The 20,163-nt window shown below is 46.0% G+C and overlaps 1 protein-coding gene across 1 annotated transcript in view; it reads right to left on the reverse strand.

Moving 5' to 3' along the window:
* Positions 1–1,583: 1,583 nt before the first annotated feature.
* The window catches only part of SCFD2 (sec1 family domain containing 2), a 208,178-nt gene continuing 189,598 nt past the window's right edge, over positions 1,584–20,163 (reverse strand). Inside the window, exons 6-9 of the mRNA XM_063336355.1 lie at positions 16,587–16,732; positions 12,449–12,583; positions 7,315–7,434; positions 1,584–3,294 (exon numbers count right to left, since the gene is read on the reverse strand). Coding sequence (XP_063192425.1) covers positions 3,202–3,294; positions 7,315–7,434; positions 12,449–12,583; positions 16,587–16,732 — 494 coding nt within the window. The 3' untranslated portion in view covers positions 1,584–3,201. The remainder of the gene's footprint in view (positions 3,295–7,314; positions 7,435–12,448; positions 12,584–16,586; positions 16,733–20,163) is intronic.

Genomic DNA, 20,163 nt, shown 5'->3' on the forward strand with positions numbered 1-20,163 from the left:
TGTTTGCTTGTGTGCTCTTTGTGGGTGAGAAACAATGGGCAATAACCCGTGAAAGGTTGAGACAAAGTAAGAGTTTTCTCAGGGCAGTTAACGTACACCGCAGAAAGAGTCCAAAAGCCTTTCCTGCCTCTACTCTTGGTTTATTAGCATAAACCACGGGAGGGGGGAAGGTCTCACAACTGCTTTACAACTTCCTTCTAAGAAAGCCTTTTAGAAGAGGAACTGAATAAGGCAGAGACCTTTCAAATTAAAATGGGATTCTTTATCTCCCCTTGTCAAAAAAACTCCAGTAAGAAAAGAATGATGTAAGATGGGTCAAAATCTGGAAGAAGGCCGAGTCTTTTAAGTGACTTCTTGTTTCTTCTTAAAAAAGCACCAAACCCAACACCGAAACAGCTTTATATATTGAGTCACATGACAATGAAAAACTCAATCAAATTTCTACAAGGCTCCAGCCATTTTATTCATTGCTTAAAGCAGCTTTACTGAAAGCCTTCCTGAGGAGGATGTTTGTGCTGGGACTAGGGTGACCGCCACACGGGCTCACCCGGTCAGCACGCAGCAGGGAAGCCCTGACAAGGTTCTGATGATGATAAGCTTTTTGACCATGAGTTATTAGCCAAGTGACTTAGGACTAGACTTAGGAAGAAAATTGAGCTTGGCCATCCAGCCTGAGCCTATTACCAAACACTGCTTAGGTTATTAATATAGCAGTAAACCCATTTGCCAAAGGTGGCCTTGTGTCTTCTCCTCCTTGCACCTTTTGAATGTTGCTTAGTGTCACACGCAGGGCTTAGATGCTCCTTGATGTCCTGCACCTGCCCAAGCAAAGCCTCCTCTGGGCCGTTCCTGCTCACGTGCAACATGCAGGAGACCTCTCATCCCCCGGCCTTTTCCCCGAGCACATGTTATGTGTAGATACTTCCTACAGCTGAGGAGCTAACCATTACACTAGGGTCACCGAAAAGTCTTCACTCTGGTCTTGGTCTAGAAGAGGAGCAGGCTCTTGTGACCATCTCCTTTCATCTCTTCAGCTACTGAGTCTGAGACAGCAGCTGAGTCCCACCATCCATTGCCACAGCTGTGGCCCCATGGGCTGAACAGACTCCTCCAAAGTGTGTGTTGGGGGGAGGATGATGACTTCAAAAACTAGTCTCTGCCTCGGGAAGAGGAGCTGCTTGACCTGTGGAAAGTGCAAGAGCACCAGAGTCTGCTTAAACTCACCCCCTTCTTGTTATCCTATATAGTATGTCCCCAGATGGCCAAGTCAGAGACCTGAGAGCATCTGATGAAAGACAGGTGAGGGAGAGAAGGCCACAACTGCCAGGCTCCATCATCTCAGGAAAGCAGCAGCATCTCAGAGGTGTGAGCACCTGAACTCACTGGCCAGCAATGGCCACTGGATGCAGGACAGCCTTTCTGCTACCAGCAGCGTGTGGAAACCCCTCCAGGGCACCTCCCAGGCCAGAAGGTCTAGGTTCTTAGGGACAACAAATAATGGAAAAGGAGAGGGCATCTCAGGAATACGCCATCCTGGCGTGCGTAGCCCTGTGTACTAGGAGAGAAGGAGAAGAGGGAGGAGGTTCAGCATTGTAAGAGCATTGCTTTATTGATTACAGAGTTTACACAACTTCCATATTCTGAGATTAAACAGTAAGGAAGGGCAGAAAAGAAAGCAAGAGACTGGTTATTTGCTTTCCAGTTGCTCTGCTCAAGCTATTTCTTGAGCTTTTAACGTTGCCATCTCATAATATTTCTCATTTTTTATAGCACAAAGTTCCATTCTATAGTCATTCTTATAAATCTCACTTCCATAGAGGCAACATTGTCCATGCTTTATAATCGGTCCATTGTTTCCTTCCAGCCACTCAAAAGTGAGTTTAAATCAAAATGTACCCTTTTCTGAAGACCATTATAAACATTTAAGAGAACTTACGCTAGCTAGTGAACAAAGGCTAAAAAGCTACTTCCCATTTAATCTATTCCTTTGGCATAGCAAGGAATGCTATGACAGAGTGAATGTCACTTCTAATTTCACATTCTCATCTCAGCGTAAGCAGTAGTCTTAGCATCCCTTGGAGGAAAGCAAGAGGATGCAGCTTTAGAGCTCCACCATTTTAGGCTGCAATTCGGAAGTCTTGGCGCTATACGCAATCGCAATCTCTATTGGCTGCTGCTTTTTTATCACAGATTGTATCAAAGTTTTATAAGGAAAAATTACATAACTGAATTTGATAGCAGCTCTTTCACAATCATAAATTAAAAATAAAAGCTGTTCTCTAATCAGGCTGTTCAGAAATGTAGCTCAAGAAAGAATCTGTCGCTGCGGCCTCTGGAAAATGGGATCGTGCTTTGTTTTTTTTTTCCTTTTTTTTCCTCTTTTACTTTTTTAAATGCATGAGAGGGGAGGATTCTTCCAGGGTTATCATCAAACCATCACAGCCCATATGTCCTCCTGCGTAAACCCGCAGAGAAGTGTGCCATCAGAAACAGGCTTTTCTCCCGCGACTGGGGCTGGAGAAACTAGAGCAGGAGAGGGGAAGCTGAGAGAGAAGCAACCACGTAACCCGGCCCTTGGGCCTGGCGCTCTGCTTCCCTGCCCCTGCCCCTGCGGGACGCTGGGAGACCAGCACCGGGCTGGGAGCTGCTCCGGCAGGGCTGTGCTCCGTCACCTCCCTGGGGTGAGGGACAAAGTAAGAGCAGAGGCGGTTCACGCTGTATAAGGCACACGTGTCGCAAGGTGACACGACAGAGAGGGTGGGTTTTGCTGGTCTTTCACTCCCTCAGCGGCATTTCCCACCAGAAGCAATTCCCGAAACCATCGGGAATACTCAAGAGAGAAAAGTACTGCTCAGGGAGGGAAAATTCAGCATCACCCAGTCCTCGGATGCTCCTTTTCTCGGGAATTATTACAAGCGATCACCCTGGCCGTGCAGAGCGGGGCCGGGGTGATCCGGCACTGCATGGTGTTACCGTTAAGGAGGGGGAGTTGTCGCTGGACGACTGGGACATTTTGGAGAGCTGCCTGCGAGCTGCACATGTTCCCTGCAGCCAGATACCCGGCTGCTTCACCCCGCTGCAGCCCGAACTGCAGCAGGGGACGTGCCGTTTTTTCGGAAGGCTGTTGGGAAGGGTGACAGAGCAGGGATGTGATGTTTCCAGCCGAGGCACGGGCTCATCTTCTCCACAGATCCTCCCTCCTCAGATATCGGTGTCAGGCTGGAGACGGTCTGGGGCAAACAACGACTCAATGGCACTACGCGGTGTCAGGAGCGCAGAGGAGAGCACCAGTACCTGAAAGAAGGGGGAGAAGAAACAACAAGTGAAAATGGAGGGGCCCGAGGCTGCTCGCGGCCTAACGAGCCATGGCGAGGAGCTGCCTGCTTCACCCAGCGCTTCCCTGCTCCACACACGGCCCGGGCGCTTCTGGCGTTCACTGGCAGGGCAATACAACTTGCCCAGTGAAACCCTCTGCTCGCTAATCACTGTAGTTAAATCACTTTAAGGAGCATAATGACTGGTAGCATTGTACTCTTAATGAATGTGTGCTTTGACTCCTTTCTACCCACGTCTTACCCGCTGATTTGTTGTGACTGCCATTGCGTTCACTGCGAGGCAGCAGCTGATGGAGCTGGGGGTTCCTCTCCTGTAGAACAGGTTTGAGTGACGGCTGTTTCCTCTCAGTTGAAGCTTAAGGTGAGCGCCACAGACCTGCTGCAGGGACCTACAGCCCCTGCTCAGAACAGGGACAGGCCGTTCCGCACACCAGGACCAAGGCTCAACCTCGAGCACTGTCAGGATGCTCTCGCTTTTGTTTGTTCAAATTTTTAACCCAAGACGGGTCAGATGAATGAAACCATCGCTCACTACAGCCACGATACGTCCCCTGCTCGAGGCAGGTATCTGTTTTTATTAAGTGAAGTCTTCTCTGCAGGGCAAAGCTATCAGGACGGAGCAAGCGTGCGTGGTCTGGCTGCGTGGAGGCAAGGCAGGGTCTGTAGGACACGGCTCTTACGCAGCCCCAGGTTCAGCAGTGTCCGTAGGGTCGGGACTGCAGGCAGGGATGTGGGGGCACATTTATCTTACCAGCCCGCTTGAACATGAATTTTATTCTTTGGTGCAAATCCGAGGAGAAGCAGGACAAGCACCAACACGGGAGTATGTCTGCGTGTCCCTCTCCCGCTGCAGCGATCAAACCGCTTGCGTTTTTCATCGCAAGGCTTAAATGTGCGGCGGTGCCGCGCTTCAGCTTTTTTTGTTGTTCTTTCTTTCATCTTTTCACTTCAAATAATGAAAGGAATCCGGAGTTAAGTTACTACAGATCCCTTCTGTACTGATGATAGTCTCCCCCTTGCTTCTCCCCTTCCCTTGTCCTCCCACACAATCTGCGGCAAACTGACACTGATTATCTCGTCTCCTTCCTATGGATGAAAAACTCTGTAATTTGCAGATGCCAAAGGCTGACACTGTCTTACTTATGTTACGTGAGAATCAGACCACAGCACAGCGTGTGCTCATCTTGTTATCATGCAGCTTAATTCTGAAAAACACGAGGGGACACGTTACCCAAGTGGTTTTGGGTGTACAAGCCAAACATCAACAATAGCCACTGCCAGATAAAAGCAATTTCTTCTGGGAGTCCCACCGCTGTGCCCCGAGGGGATTTCTGCAACTAATAGCAATCTCAGAGAGAAAAATGAGAGCTGCAACTTTAACGTCTGAGAAAGGATGCACTGAAATACAGTGGGACTGCCCTCTTTTGCCCCCCAATATCTCTGAGGGCTCATTGAGGGGAGGATAAATGTGAATATTTGTTCCTTCGTTTTTACAGAGAAGAAGGGAATTGCCCAGAGAAGTGACGCCCATCTCTTCTCCAGGCAGGTCTCTTCAGGACAGCGTTATCTCCTTTGCAGACCTCCTCCTTGTTCACCCGAAGGGCTACCCCTCGCCATGGCAGCCAAGATGGAGGAGCTCCCATCCCGACCCACCGCCCTGCGAGGGGCAGTTCCCCCTCGGGAGAGGGCAGGGAAGGATGGAGAGAACATCTGACGGTGCATCTGGAGGGGTTTGTCCGTCTGCTTGCCTCGGCCACAGCCACGCAGACGGCTGTGCAGGTTGTGAGGGTGAAACAGCCACTCAGGCTCTTTCCCCCTTTTTAACTCTCCTGATTAAGGTGGGAAAGAAAAAGGTACTTTCTTCCACTGGAAGTAGGATATTTCTCACCTAGGTTAGGGGAGCTACTTGCCACTATCCAAACCCAAACGATGCGTAGGAAATGTTGTATTCCTTTGCGCTCCTCCATGAGAAATAAATTTGTTGTTCATATTCGGATGCAGAGCAGTGCTGTGGATGGAAACACGCGTCTCCTGCTCCACACTGAAATGGCATTTGCCTCAACTCCGAACAACTGCTGAAGTAATCAGTGCGTCCTCTCAGTTTTTTCCTATTACTTTCCTCAGTTCTTTATTTTTGCACCCACACGTCTCTCCACTTCTCCAAGAGCCAATAATTAGTATAAAAGTCAGGGCTTTGTTTGGCTGGAAGGGACTCGGGAGGCCAGTGCTCCCCCGATGCCTGAACCCGGTTGCCTGAACACCACAAAAAAAGCTCTGTTAAACGCTGGCTCCAGTTAGACAAACGCCTGGCTTTTTGAAAAGAGAATAATCCCAAACAGGTGGCACATATTCACAGCTACAGTGCAGAAATCCAGGTAAATCCAACAAACTCATAAACTTTTTTTTGTATCAGAGACTTGCACAACTGCTTCTTTTCTTCTTTCTCTTCCTCCTCCCACCTCTCCCCACCCCCGGCCCCGAGTCCTCTCACCTCTCACACAGCACATTCGGACAAAGGGCAAGATGCAGTAAAAGCTTAAAATTCTTTCGGAATCTGCCTCAGAGGGTGACCTGCTGCCGGGGTTAAGCCCAAGCAAAGCAACACCAGATCCCATGTCACCACTGTCAAGCCCCAAGTCCCTCTGGAAAGCCAGTCAAAAGTCTCCCTGCAGAGTTCTCAACCAGCTCACGTGTTAACCCTCTGCTTATCTTTCAGGGCGTATTAATACATTTCGGGTGCGGATTAACTTGTCCATCAGTGTGTCACAACGCAATGTGCCCCTTCGAGATGGGAAAGAATTTTATGCGCTGTTTTGAGGAGATTAGCAATAGGCTAATTGGGGAGAAGCGTGTTATCAGATCAAAAAAACATCGCTAAAAATGGCACTCCATCTTGCAAAACGCTGCTTGAGACTGCCTAGTAAAGACATCTGAAACGTGGAAAACACATGTCAGACCCAGGGGCTGCTCAGCCTTTGGTTGGTTCCATTTTGCTAACGATTTCTCACTAATCAAAACTGCATTCCATAGGAATCGAAAACAAGATGTTTATAAGCCACCCTGGAAATTAGATTTATGTTTACGACACAACCGGTTACACAGCACTTCTTTGCAGTTTTTTAGGTTACCCTGTGTATCTGCACTACTCAGCAGACACCTGATTGCTTCTCCACAGTTAACATTGATTTTTAACATCTCGCATGCCACCACAGCCCATCCATCCTCCTCCTCTCCCTCCCCACTCCATTCGGATGGCAGCTGCTCTAATCAAGTTCTGCTGCCAGAGAGTGGAAGAGGCAAAGACCAGCCACATGGACGTTACTGAAGCTTCACCATGGGATCCATCCTCCTTCTAGAAGGCCGACAGCACATCCAAGGGCTGCAGAGACTTGGGGCTTCCTCCACGTCACCTGCTTCAGGCTACTTAAGGCATCTAGCGGTCAGATACCTATCAGAGATACCTGGCCTGGACCAGAAACCAGTGCAGCTCTATCCAGGCTAATTGATCTTGCTCCTCAGCAATGCCAACTGACTTGTCTGCAGGATCACCACTGATACATCACTAGGTGGTACCCAGACCCTTGGCAGGCTCCTCCTGAGCATGCCTGGACTATGTCCTGTAGATGCGCTGCCAGGGAGCCTGTAGCCTTTTGGACAGCAAATGTTTCTGTTTACAAAGAATACCAAGAAATGAGTCTTTTGAGACATGATGAAAGCTCCTTCAGAACAACGCCTGTCTGTTCTGGACTCTCCAGCCCGAGTTTGAACTTTCATCGCTGACTCTAGCATGTAAAAAACAGACTCTTGGTGCCTGAGCACTTGCTGCCTACAGATGTTTCAGAGCAAAATCCTACCACTGTTCCTGTCCATGTGGCTGTGGCTTCATGTAGGTTTGGTACCAGTGCTATAGGGAATATTATTTGATGAATTTTCTTAGTCTTTGTTAAGATAGGAACTGTACATTTAGAGCTGTTTTTACCTGGGTACCGGGTTTGCGTGTTGCTACCAGTTCCTTCACCATTTTGACCTCGGAGACTGTCACTCCGCCAACCATAAAGATGATCAGAAGAGGATGATCACCAGGGTGAGGGCGATTCACCTGTAGAATGAAGGAAAGCATTATTTGTTGCTCAGTCCAGCTCCAAATCTATGGACTAACAGCGATCGGCTCCCTGAGCTGCTGGAGGAAGACTAATGAGGAAGCTCAAGAAAGAAATATCCATGGAATGCTGGTTTCCGTAGCAGCTAAGAGGGAAATCAATGGGGATGACGCCCAGTTAAAACTAATAAACTGTTTCCAGGGAACTCCTAGAGGAGTTTCTCGTGATGTCTGAGGGCTTCTCCCTCCTTTCCTTCTTCATTTCTTTCCTCCCTTTCTCAGAGTGGGAGGAGAATATTTGGGTGGGTGCATGGTTTGGACACACGTACACATGGGGCTTTAAGGAATGAGGGGTAAATTACTACCCAGTAGAAGGAAGGAGTCCAGCCTAAACATGCTAGAATCCCTGCCTGAGGTCAGCCATGGAAAGAATCATAAGTAATGTGTTTACACCAGTCCAGCAAATAATCCTTTACAATTCATCCAATAAAAATAAATCAAGTTCATTATAGTACAAAATCAGTTTCTAGCTTGTTTCACTTCAGAGTTTTCAATACTTCTGTGTCTGGGTTGTAACTAATATAGAGAAACTTTAGCTCAAACAAAATACTTGTTTCATTTTTCCCCAATTATCATTAAAACGGCATACACATTCCACCCCAGTTAAGACTTTATAAAACCGCGTTTTAATTTTAAACGTGAAGGTGATGCTTTACATCAGTTTCCTCTTAACCACTTCTAGAAGTTTGATTACTCTGCCGTTTCCCAGAAAACTCTTTCTCTCTTGTTAAACCACGCGCCCCCGACAACGCTTTGCTCCAGTCCCTGGGAGCGATGTCAATGGAGCCCGTGCCATTGCTCTTGTCACACCACCTTCCAGTACGAAACACTCCAAATGTTTGGCTCCGAAAAGTGACAGTGAGAACAGTTTCATTTGCTCCTTTTTAGACTCTCCGCCCCCTCTCCTTCCACAAGCGTAGGTTTTCGACAGCATTCACTTGACAGAACGAAAGCGGTCATCAACCCGTGTTTGGTGGAGCGCGGTTCCTGTGCTTTCACCACCATGGCAGCTCTTTGATCCCTGCGGCTCCAGCTCCTGAGGGAAGGGCTCTTCTTCTCTTCCTCGTTGTGGCTGCCCTGTATTTAGTCTTTGGGCAGTTTTTCATCCTGCAGCTCCATCAGGCTTTCTGACTGGTAACCTTCAGATGAGACCCTTCCCTTTGAGGTAAGCATGGGGGGATGGCAATCTTCTCTCCAGGCTAGCTGGCCTTTGAGGACACAGGGCTCCCTGTTGGACGCTGCTCCCCAGGCAGGGAGCTCTTCAGCTCCCTGGGAGTTTGAAACCAGTACAAAAAGACGTAGATCGATGTAGTGGTGAGCTGGGTATTTGCGTGCTGGGTGTTTATTCTCTTCGTTGCCCCCACTTTGACAGCCATCTTCACTGGCACAGATAGCATATATGCTACAACTCAGCAGGGTGTCCTGCAATACTGGTGTGATATTGAGCAATTTTCCATTAACACCAACAGACTAATTAAATGGATACACCAGAGCTTACAAAGGCTCTTTCTTTACGTACCTTCCCATATCAGACTACTCACTTCTTACTCTCTGCATATGACATAGTGTCAACATCAAATGAAAAAAAGTCCATTCCTATTACGAACACCATGAGGAGCTTAAGTAAGACCTAAGTGTTTATATCATAGAATCATAGAATCGTAGAATGGTTTGGGTTGTAAGGGACCTTAAAGATCACCTAGTTCCAACCCCCCTGCCCTGGGCAGGGACACCTCCCACGAGACCAGGCTGCTCAAAGCCCCATCCAGCCTGGCCTTGAACACTTCCAGGGATGAGGCGTCCACAACTTCTCTGGGCAACATGTTCCAGTGTCTCACCACCCTCAGAGTAAAGAATTTCTTCCTAATATCTAATCTAAATCTCCCTTTTTTCTGTTTAAAACCGTTACCCCTCATCCTATCACTCCACTCCCTGATCAAGAGTCCCTCCCCATCTCTCCTATAGGCCCCCTTTAGGTACTGGAAGGGGCTATAAGGTCTCCCCAGAGCCTTCTCTTCTCCAGGCTGAACAACGCCAACTCTCTCAGCCTGTCCTCATAGCAGAGGTGCTCCAGCCCTCTGATCATCTTTGTGGCCCTCCTCTGGATTTACTTACAAAGCAAAACAGATAGAGCTATTGCTTACAAAAATATTAGAATGTTTCATGCCATAACTGCTGTAGGCAGTGACACAAAGTTCAAAAATAACTACTCACAAAGGTGGTGAAGATAAAAGTTGACAAAATGCTCTGCTACGGTACTTCAAGGTAATACAGGAATGACCATTTTATTCCTTTTCATGGATCTTTGCTCTTCTTAACCCTGTCGCCAGAGCAAACAGCTCCACTCCATCTCATGAAGCTTCTGAATGGCCCAAGACGTATGCAAAGAGCTCGAACTCCAGAAGCTTGCTATTGAATAAAGCCTCTCTTTCCTAATATCTTTCCTAGCGACAACAAACATCATAAACATGCAGGCATAACATTGGACACACTGAGAGGACACCCAGCATAAGAACATTAATCAGAAAACACAAGCTTTCATGGCAATACTAAAGAGAAAATGACTTGACAAATCATTTCCTTCAGTCAAAATAAACCTAGATCCAAACACATGGTGCCTATATAAAACTTATTATTTTTCAGAAGACTAAAGTTCAAACCACAAATTCCAGTAATGCATATTAAAAATACTATTAGGCATGCAAACTCTAAATTAAATTAAAATTGCGATGAAAAGGGTCTTGGAATCTGTAATTTTGTTATGCTATGCACAAGTGTTTTGAAGGAGGACAATACTTTGGGTACAAAATATTTGGCTGTGTTAAGAATGCAAGTTTCTGCCAAGATTTTTTTGTTTGATAATACAACCACCCAAGGCTCTCTCTTTTGAAGGAACTGGCTGCATGTAGCTAAACACAGCTCATTTCTGTGATACAGAAGAAGAACTGAAATGGACCTTCTGGGATCCTTCCAAAGTTTGCTGTTTTGGGACTTTTCTGAGACCTCTGAATCGCATTTACTGTGAAATCTGAATTTTGCAAAAATCCCCAAGATGAAATTCACTTTCAGTTCCAAATGCTACGCATTAAAAAAATTGGGACAGTTATCCTGGGCAATTAGAAAGACTAAGCAAGAAAAAAGCAAACCCATTGCACTGAGCAAAAGAGTCTGCAGGAAGACGGAGGAATGGTTCCCTGAGCTAGCAGAGCATCCCAGCTGGATACCAGCCTTCTCTCCAGCCCCGAGCCCACCACTGCATTTCCTCAGGATGCTGGTGGTCAGAGGGCTCTTTGCTGGCACATGTGTCTGTGTGGAGCGGGGGGAGAGGGGGAGATAGGAAAGCGGGGTGACAGTGGTCAATAGAACTCCAAAACTGAAGCAGGAAAGGGTCGGAGGACGGGTTTGTCCTCACGGCAGATCACAAAACGCAGGCTTTTCCTCTGAGGAAAGTCAGCAGAAACAACTTCTACTGCCCCATGAGGGCTATCTCTGCCAATCAGGACACCGGCATCAATGCATCTGCTATTTGTGACCAACCAGAAACCACTTAATTTAGCCGAATAACTGGAAAAAGGAAAACACACTGATCACCAGGAACTAGACTCCCATGCAAGGCACGTGGTATCAATGATACCAAGCTCAGATCATCATAAACCACGTGTATTCTAGAGCAGCAGTCAAAAGAGGAATCCCTGCAGCAAGGAGGCCTTTTCCCTTCACCTTCTCTAAGCTTCAAAACAAAGTCCACCAGAGAAACAACTTGTGGACTAGAAGTATCTTTAAAAGTCTGTCCTGGATGAACACGTCTCAGTCCATCACTTACTAAAGCGTGTTTATGTGAGTTGGCATTTATATTCAGGCATCGAGGAAGAAATAAAAATATGAGGAAGCTCATGAAATAATTACAGTGCTGATGGTGCAGTAAGTGGAGAAGATCCTCTTGTGTGAGAGATACAGGCTGGTCAGAAACTCCTTCATGTAATAACCAAGCACTTGCCAACAAGCCAGGTTTCAGACTAAACGAGCAAGCACAGACACATTTGTGAGGCATGTGATGATGCCTGTGAAATATTCATCCAACGTAAGATTCACTTGCTCATCTGTGATATATTCCTTACAGTAGGATATTTTTCTTACTAGCAGAGATGCAGGTGCTTACAGGTACATATTGCCAAAATATACTTCATACACAGAATACTCTTCAAGGGAGAACTCAGGACATGGAGTAACACAGAGCTGAATGTATAGCACACTAGCTACTCCACACTTCGTCTCTGTAGACATTTAACAAACACTTAGTATAGGCTAATTTGTAAAGCAGAGTAAGCTCTTGTAGAAAGCGTGTCTTAAAACATGCTAAGGGCATCCACCAGGCGATTTCTGACTAATACGCTTCCTTCCTCCCCACTGCAAGTTGAACATTACCAAGTTATAGAAAAGGCACTGAATATGGAGCTCCTCTGAAGACCTTCCTCCCCTGTGAGACCTGACTGTTCATACTTACTTCTCTCCTATCTCAAGGCTGCTCGGAGTCCTTAAAATCCTTTGATGAGGTGCCTTGCAGAATGTCTTTTAGAAATCCAGGTAGGTTATATGAACTGGCACTCGCTTATTAATTTCCTTGTTGGGTGTCTCTGAAGAGCTCCGAAAGCGATGTGAGGTAGGACTTCCCTTTAGCAAAGCCACATTGCCTCCTCCCAGACATATCATAGTTATTTAGGTGTCCAGTCTGCTCCATTCCTCTTGTTTTCTTCAGCAGGTGCTGCCCATCTGCACTGTACCTGCAGTGTGGTGCCTCAGGCTATTCCCAGCCCCCCTGCAAGGACTTACCTCTCCAAACCGCCCCTTAGGGTCTGCTGAACAATATCAACCCAAATACATAAAATCAGCTGCTGCCACATGATGCTATGACCTCAGGAAAATCTTAGAGACGAGCTTGGGAGGCCTGGTTTACCTTCATGAACATGCTGAATCCAGTTTTAAGGAGATCGGTGAGGCCCGAGGACATGTGCTCAATATCAACAGGATCGGGTCGGTCAGGATTACAGATCTCCTCCACCACCTGTTTCAGCAGCGGTTTGTAAGAAGCCTGCACAAAAAGAACAACGCACTGTGGGTAAAGCTGTTTAGACTTGGCGCAACCGCTCTTCTAAGCATTTTATTGCCATTAAAGGTAACAAAAATAATTATCCTAGAAAGGAAACCATTCAGAGAGTTAAAAAATTATCAAAGGAGCAGAGGTCTTTGTGACCTTGACTGCAAATGGTGTGCACCAGCACAGCATCAACCTGAAAAGACAGGAGGATGGCCACACATTTACGCTGCCCCGCGTGTATTATGTGAGTAAAGGGAGGCAAGGAAGAAAGGGAGCTTCTAGTTTCTCTGGAATCTTTTTGGAGGTAGTACAGAAAGGGATAGCACTAGGGATGACAAACCCTGTTGCCCATCGTGCACCCAGAAGATCTCATTCCCTTTGCAATGATTTTACAAACACTTAAACAGGGATTTTAGGAAGACACTCCTGCCTTCCCCCAGGCGTCACGTCAGCATTGACGCCTGGATATCAGCAGGGCTGGGAAGGGGCCAACCTGCCTGGTTGTCCCTCTTGGGAGAGCAGACCTAAGGAGTCCCTGTTAGTCCTTCGGCTTCTACAGCCAGGGCACTCTACATAATGCTTCCACCCGTGGAAAACCTTGAGAAAAACAGGCCAAACAACCCCACCAATATCATGCTTGGAGAACTTAGGGATCAGGAAAAGTGGAACATGTAAAAGCACAAAATGTGAGCATCCTGGAAGATCCGCTTCCAAAGGACCCGCCCCGCAACCTCTTCAGGGTCCACAAACCTGTGCTGAATATCAGTGAGCAGCCTAGAAATTTCCACATGCCCTTACCAAGGCTTAAACCACTCTGCCATCCTGAAAAAGTTTCCAAGATAAAAATTTTAGGGAGTTGTGGAAAGACGCTATTTAACGAAAATTCGACTTTACTTGGTTTACAGACGGAGCTTTGCTTTGCTGCTTTCAACTTTGCCCAAACTGCAATGGAACCACAATCCTTTCAGGAAGCGCAACAGCCTTAGAAAATTAGAAGCTTTCAAATTAGCACATTTTTTTTTGCTTTGGGACTAGCCCAGGTATACATCATCCCCCAGATTTCTTAAGGGAATCAAGTGTAACATCATTTATTTTGTAAAGATGATATCTACAAGAGACATCATGCAAGATAAACATAAAAATGGATGGAAAATAAAAAGCAAGCTGCTTGGCTTGAAACGAAAATATTCCGGAGTAATTAAAGAAATGTTTTTCATGCAATACTTTACAGTGAGAAACAAAACTTACAGTTTTTGAATACGATCCTGTCAACGAAGATTTATACAACTCATCTAGTTCTTCTCACAACACGTGCATAATTTTTAATTGAGCCAACAAAGCAAATTACAGCAGACATGAGCTGCAGGATCTTTCAGGAGAACATGCCAAGATTTGTGTCAGATCTCGTCATGCAATAAACAACTGTTTGAAAATACACATGCAGGCATGAAGTCCTATGTATAAAAATCTGTTTAATATCTTCAGAGATGAGGAACAGAAAGACATTAGGAATGAAATATTTTTGGAGGAGAGTTCAAATCACAGTAAAACAGAGAGGCTTACTGCACGAAATTAAAGGAAAAATATTATCTGACTTCAGACAAAACTATGGACTCAAAAGATGTTAAAAATGTGCTATGATTTTGCATGCCTGAATTTTCACCACCAAAACTCAGGGTCCTTCAAAATGATCCAGTTCAGCTACACAGATACTAAAAGGCAGACACTATGATCACTCACCTTTTGTCTAGCTATGCTAGCTTCAAATATTTTCAAAATCTCTTATGACTTGAAATTCATCTATTAAATTTTCAGGGAGTTTTTACTTGATACAAGCCCCAACAGCTGCGTTGATTTCTAACTCATATAATGAAACTTGTATCAACTCTAAATTTTGGTTGGGCACAAATTGTCTTTAAAACAGTTGTTAAAAACCTCGATGGCTATGGGACATAACTCAGACAAGATTATAAGGAGAAAACGAGAGAGAGAAAGAAAGGAAACGAGGAAAGGAGAGGGATGGACGGAGGGATGGATGGATGGAATGGATGGATGGATGGATGGATGGATGGATGGATGGATGGATGGATGGATGGAAGGAGGGGGGGAGAGAGGGATGGAGGAATATACTTCAGATCAAGATGAAAGGAAAGGAAAAGTAGGTACAGTACCTGGCAAAAAGAAAAATACTCTCCTTTTGCATGGTCGCTACACAAAGTGGTTTGATAACCTGATGAAAACATTAATCGTTTTATGTAAGACACATAAACTTCAATGCTACAAAAAGTCTTTTAAGAGGCTACCAAATTTCCACTTACTTATCTATAGAAACCTTTTTTTGAGTCTTAACAAGACATGTAGGCTTCCCAGCTCCTAACAGATAAAGCGGAAAAGCACCTAAGGCTAAACCCATCCCCATAGCACTAAATCGGGCCGGGAATGCGTATGGCCACGGGAAGGACACGGCTTCTTCAGAGGAGCTGAAGTGATCGCATGCAACCCATGGATTAACATGGGCCAGTCAAAAGACAGGTCCATTTGCAGAGAGCTGTATGTATGATGGAAAAAAACCTGTACTGCCTGCTTATTTCTGCTACTCGAAACCTGCTGAACTGCCCTCAGCAGAGGGTTGGTCCTATTCAAGCAACTAAATCCATCCCATGGCCAGATCAGGGGGCTGCAAGGTGTTAACACATCCCTTGGTGCTTTAGCCCTAAGCAAACAACCTGGGTTACATCCAAAGAACACACTAATGGTAATTACACTTCCAGGAAACTTTTAGAGGGTATTTTCTTATCGTCTGACTGCTCCCCCACTGAACTGTATTAAATATTTAACAATTTTCTCCATTTCAGAGAAATGGAGAAACTGGAGAAACACCAGACTGGTCCTAAATACTAGGAAACTTCAGTAACAGGTTTTCTCCACCTTAGTTTTCCAGCGACTTTTTGCAGCGCTCCCAATTCCTGTTCTTACAAAGCAACGCTTAATTTGAACTACATCCCTCTGCTGGTCTACAGCATACTTAGGAGTTTGGAAGGATTTTTTTCTGGCTCAAGGCCAGAACCAAGTTTTATGGTCTGTCTCTAAATCACTGTATGTGCTTTCCATTGTAAAACTCTATTTTTAACTGAAAAAGTTATAACACTTCGGGGGAGAAGGAAAGAGAGAAAAACACTGTGTATTAGTCCTGACGAGCTATAGGAATATCACAGACTCACAGAATGGTCAGGGTTAGAAGGGACCTCTGGAGATCATCTGGTCCAACCTCCCTGCCAGAGCAGGGTCACCCAGAGCAGGCTGGACAGGAACACGTCCAGGTGGGTTTGGAATGTCTCCAGAGACGGAGACTCCACCACCTCTCTAGGCAGCCTGTGCCAGGGCTCTGCCACCCTCAAAGTAAAGGAGTTTTTCCTCATTTTGAGATGGAATTTCCTGTGTTCCAGTTTGTGCCTGTTGCCCCTTGTCCTGCCGCCGGGCACCACTGAGAAGAGTCTGGCCCCATCCTCTGGACACCTGCCCTTTAGATACTTAGATATCATCATTCATGTGTTCATATTTTAGAAACAAAAGCTGCATTTTTCACATATTTACAAATGGGACTGCCTCTCACACATATAGAGATGGGAGAGAAAATACACAGGATTACAGTTGTATGGATATAGTGCTGTATGGATACCATGAGAGGTCTTAGTCCAAAACCATCTTGTTCTCGCCCTGCCCTTCACGGCCATTTATGTCGTACCACCGTGCTGCAGAGCAAATCCCAAATTTCTTCCCCAGACAATTCTTTGTTGACATTGACATGGATATGCCTGAGTTTGGATGAAGGACTCGAGGAAGTTCTTGCTGATTAGGTCAATTATAAAATCCATGCTTAAATATCTTCCACATGGGCAGAAAACATACAGGATTAGCACGTCGGCAAAATTAGTGCTGTAATTTTGACGGCATGCTAGAAAAATAACATACACAGGGAAAAGAAAGATCCACTTGCCTGGTGGGTGTTGCTGCCTGGATTATGTATGGAATGAAACTGTTTCATGTGCATTCGAGCTCTTGCAATATCCCTGAGGCACCGAAAGATATCGTCCACTGCATCTGTGGCGTTCTGAGATGTCAGGTTCAACGACGAGTCACAGCCTAAAGAAATAAAGAAACATGGAGCTGAGTGAGTGAAAAACTTTCAGGTGCTTTGATAATAAGCAGTAGCAAAAGGTAACAGGGAGGAAATTTTAAATTAGTTTCGTTGTGTCGTATTTCAGAAACTCAGGGGCTGGTTAGACAGCATGTCCTCTGCGTGCCATGGGTCTCTGTAGCTAAGCAAGAACCCATAAATTCTAGACAGCGAGCAAAGTGAACGGCACATCTCTAACCACATTCGTAACCTAGATCAGATAGCAATTTCACCGGCGCAGGGTATGTTTTGCTCTCCACGGCAAACAGAAGATGCCATGCTAGCAGGCCCTGAGGAGGACCCCCAGGCGGAAAGGAACCAGATGGTTTGCTGGTCTCCTCAGGGCGAAACAGCCACGAAGAGGGGAATTGCTCCTCAGGCATCGTACCCGGGCCCCGGCTGGCGGCCTGCTGACTCCAAATGCATTCCCTACCTTTGCGACAAGAAAAATGGGGAAAGTCCATGCTAAATAGAGCAGAAATGATAGCTACACAGTGGGAAGAGCTGTATTGTCATAAAAAAAGTCCTTATCCCTCAAGGTGGCACAAGTTATTACTTTTAATGTATTTTTCCAAAGCACTTCTGTGAAGATAAATGCTTGTCTTCTACCGAGGCCAAACTCCATTTAGAGAGCGATCTAAAAGGTCCCACCAGGTGGCCAGACAGTGCCTTGGCAAAGAGAAATTCTCGCTTTGGCTCCATCCCCCTCATCATAGGACCTATATCGCACAGAAGAGCTGAAAAAATGCTTTCTCAGCTGACCCGCTGATGAGAATTAGCCAAGTGAGAGCCAGCTGGCTCGCCTGGTGTTTGTATGGCCCTGCCAACACAATTTGACATCGCTGCCCGCCTCTCTTCTCGCTTGACTCCTCACCCCCATGGTGGAAGATCTATCACAAAACAACCCTTCTTGCCACACGCACGCACGGACACACGCTCACCCCTGCTCATCGCCAGTGTCTTCTCCAGGGGATGCTGCTGTAGTGGTTTGACTGTCCACCCCCGGTCCCACAAGTGGTCCTGCACCAGCAAACCTCTGTGTCTGTGCAGAATCCCTGCTGAGAGGATGGGGTCTCCCCGCAGGTCCCACCACCCTGCACCAGCGGAGCCTGGCACTGAAAACAGACACCAAAACCTGTTGTGAAGGAGCCTGGATTTTGTCGGGGGGGAGGGGGGGACGGGATGGGACTCTGAACAGAATTTCCTCTACAACTGACAGAGGATGGAGTCCTTATGCACTGAAAAAACAACAAAAAAAGGTGGTGCTTTCAAAATTTACAGGGAATTTGTAACAGCTAATCTGGATCACTTTCACATCTTCGCATGCCATACAGCAGAAGATGTATATAATATATACACACACACCCTTACAGATGTCTGAAATTATTCCTACAAGATGGCGATTCGGCACTGAGCTTTCATGCGTCTGAGTTTTATTTGTTGAAAGGCTCCAAGTCAGAGCTCCCTGGGGAACAAATAAAATGACTGCACTTCTGCAGGGCTACACCGGACCAAGCTGGCGAGGATTTATGCCATTATATCCCACAAAGCAACGAAGCGAACACGAACCGCGTCTTCAGTAACTCCTGTGTTATAATTCCAAGGCAGACACTTGTATATTGTTGGACAGGGCTCTTGAAATCATTAATATTTTTTTTAAAATGAGTGCAAAACAACTTACAGAAGTGTTTTTATTGTTATGTACGTGCAAGATCTGCATGCTCTGATTGGCAAAGCTCAGTTTTTCATTCAGCCGAGGAGCGGGTGTGTTGTCAGTGAAAGCCCTGAACACAAACCCCACTCTGCAGGTCATTACCCTGCTCCACTGGTGCTCTTGGAATCTGAGAGATGGCTCCTGTGAGTGATCTCGTGCTGGTTTACGTGCAAGGGAACAGTGTCCATCAGCTGAAAAAAATGAGACTGAACACCTCCTGGAAAGATGAGGTCGATAAATAAAGTCTTGAGGTGATAAATCCTGGTTTGTATTTATCATTAGCACAGGCAAAATATTCAGAGGAGATCTTGTATTGTCAGCGTGCTTTTACCCTGCCCATGGGAAAACACAGGAATGAGAAAATGGGACAGTCCCTCTTAGCTCCCAACTCAGAAGCTGTGCGTATTTAATAGTTAACATTTATAAAGCATTTTGCAAAAGAAAATTAAAATGAAGAGCCGTATCTCATTATTCTATTACTAGATTTTTCTTCTCTCTCCAAGAGACAAGCTTGCTCTGTTTTAGCCACATTAGAGATAAGCAGCTCCTAGCTAATGTAAGTAGTTGTATTTTCTTTTTCCTCTCTTTAATCCTCTATCAGCAAAAGCCATTGCTTTTGGCCAAGCCACCTCTGGAACGTTTCCTTTCGCTAGCGAATGCAAGTCCCCCGCGTTGAGCAAGTTCAGGCAAGGTAAAAATCACATCAAATTTGCTATGCTTTGCACACTCTTCTTTTTTTCTTAATTGTTTATTTTCTTGGACCATTTAAAAGCCTTTTGTTTTGGCCCTACAGTTATTTTTCCCATCAAAAGAAATATTTGTTTCCTTTCTCCTGTTGGCATCACTTCTCTTTCTTTCTCATTTTATTATAACAAGAGCCTTTTGACCAAGAAGTTTCAAACCAGCTTGTCACTCTTCACCTCTGGAACTGCAGGGCAGTTTCCAGTGGACACGGTCTGGTTTCATGGCTGGAAGCCCCTGAGATGCTCCTCAACTTGCCTGGCCTGGTGCGTCCCACTTTGCTTTTTGTTACTGGGTCAATCAATCATCTCTTGAGCAATTTCTCAGTGAAGTGCAGTCCCTGTAACATCACTCTCCGCTTGAAACTCATTGCCAGGGAAATGCTGCCTGGAGCTCGGGCTTTGCTTTGCAGCTCGTGCTGACACACTCGGAGGATGAAATCATCCACTCCCACCATCTGTTTAACAGGCCACATGGCTTCATCATCGTCACCTGGACCAAAACAAGAGAAGAGAAGGCTCCAGGGAGACCTTATAACCCCTTCCAGTACCTGAAGAGGGCCTCCAAGAAAGCTGTAGAGGGACTTTTGGGCACCTCAATATGAGAGAGGTATCGAGGTGCTGGAGCGAGTGCAGAGGAGGGCAACGAAGCTGGTGAAGGGCCTGGAGAATAAATCTTATGAGGAGCGATTGAAGGAGCTGGGACTGTTTAGTTTGAGGAAGAGGAGGCTGAGGGGAGACCTCATCACTCTCCACAACTATTTGAAAGGACACTGTAGAGAGGTTGGTGCTGGTTTCTTCTCACAGCAATAGTACAAGAGGGAATGGGTTCAGGCTGCAGCAGGGTAGGTTTAGACTGGACAGTAGGAAAAAATTTTTCACAGACAGAAAGAGTGGTCAGACACTGGAATAGGCTGCCCAGGGAGGTGGTGGAGTCACCATC

This window comes from Chroicocephalus ridibundus, chromosome 5 (assembly GCF_963924245.1).
Source record: "Chroicocephalus ridibundus chromosome 5, bChrRid1.1, whole genome shotgun sequence".
NCBI classification, from domain to species: domain Eukaryota; kingdom Metazoa; phylum Chordata; class Aves; order Charadriiformes; family Laridae; genus Chroicocephalus; species Chroicocephalus ridibundus.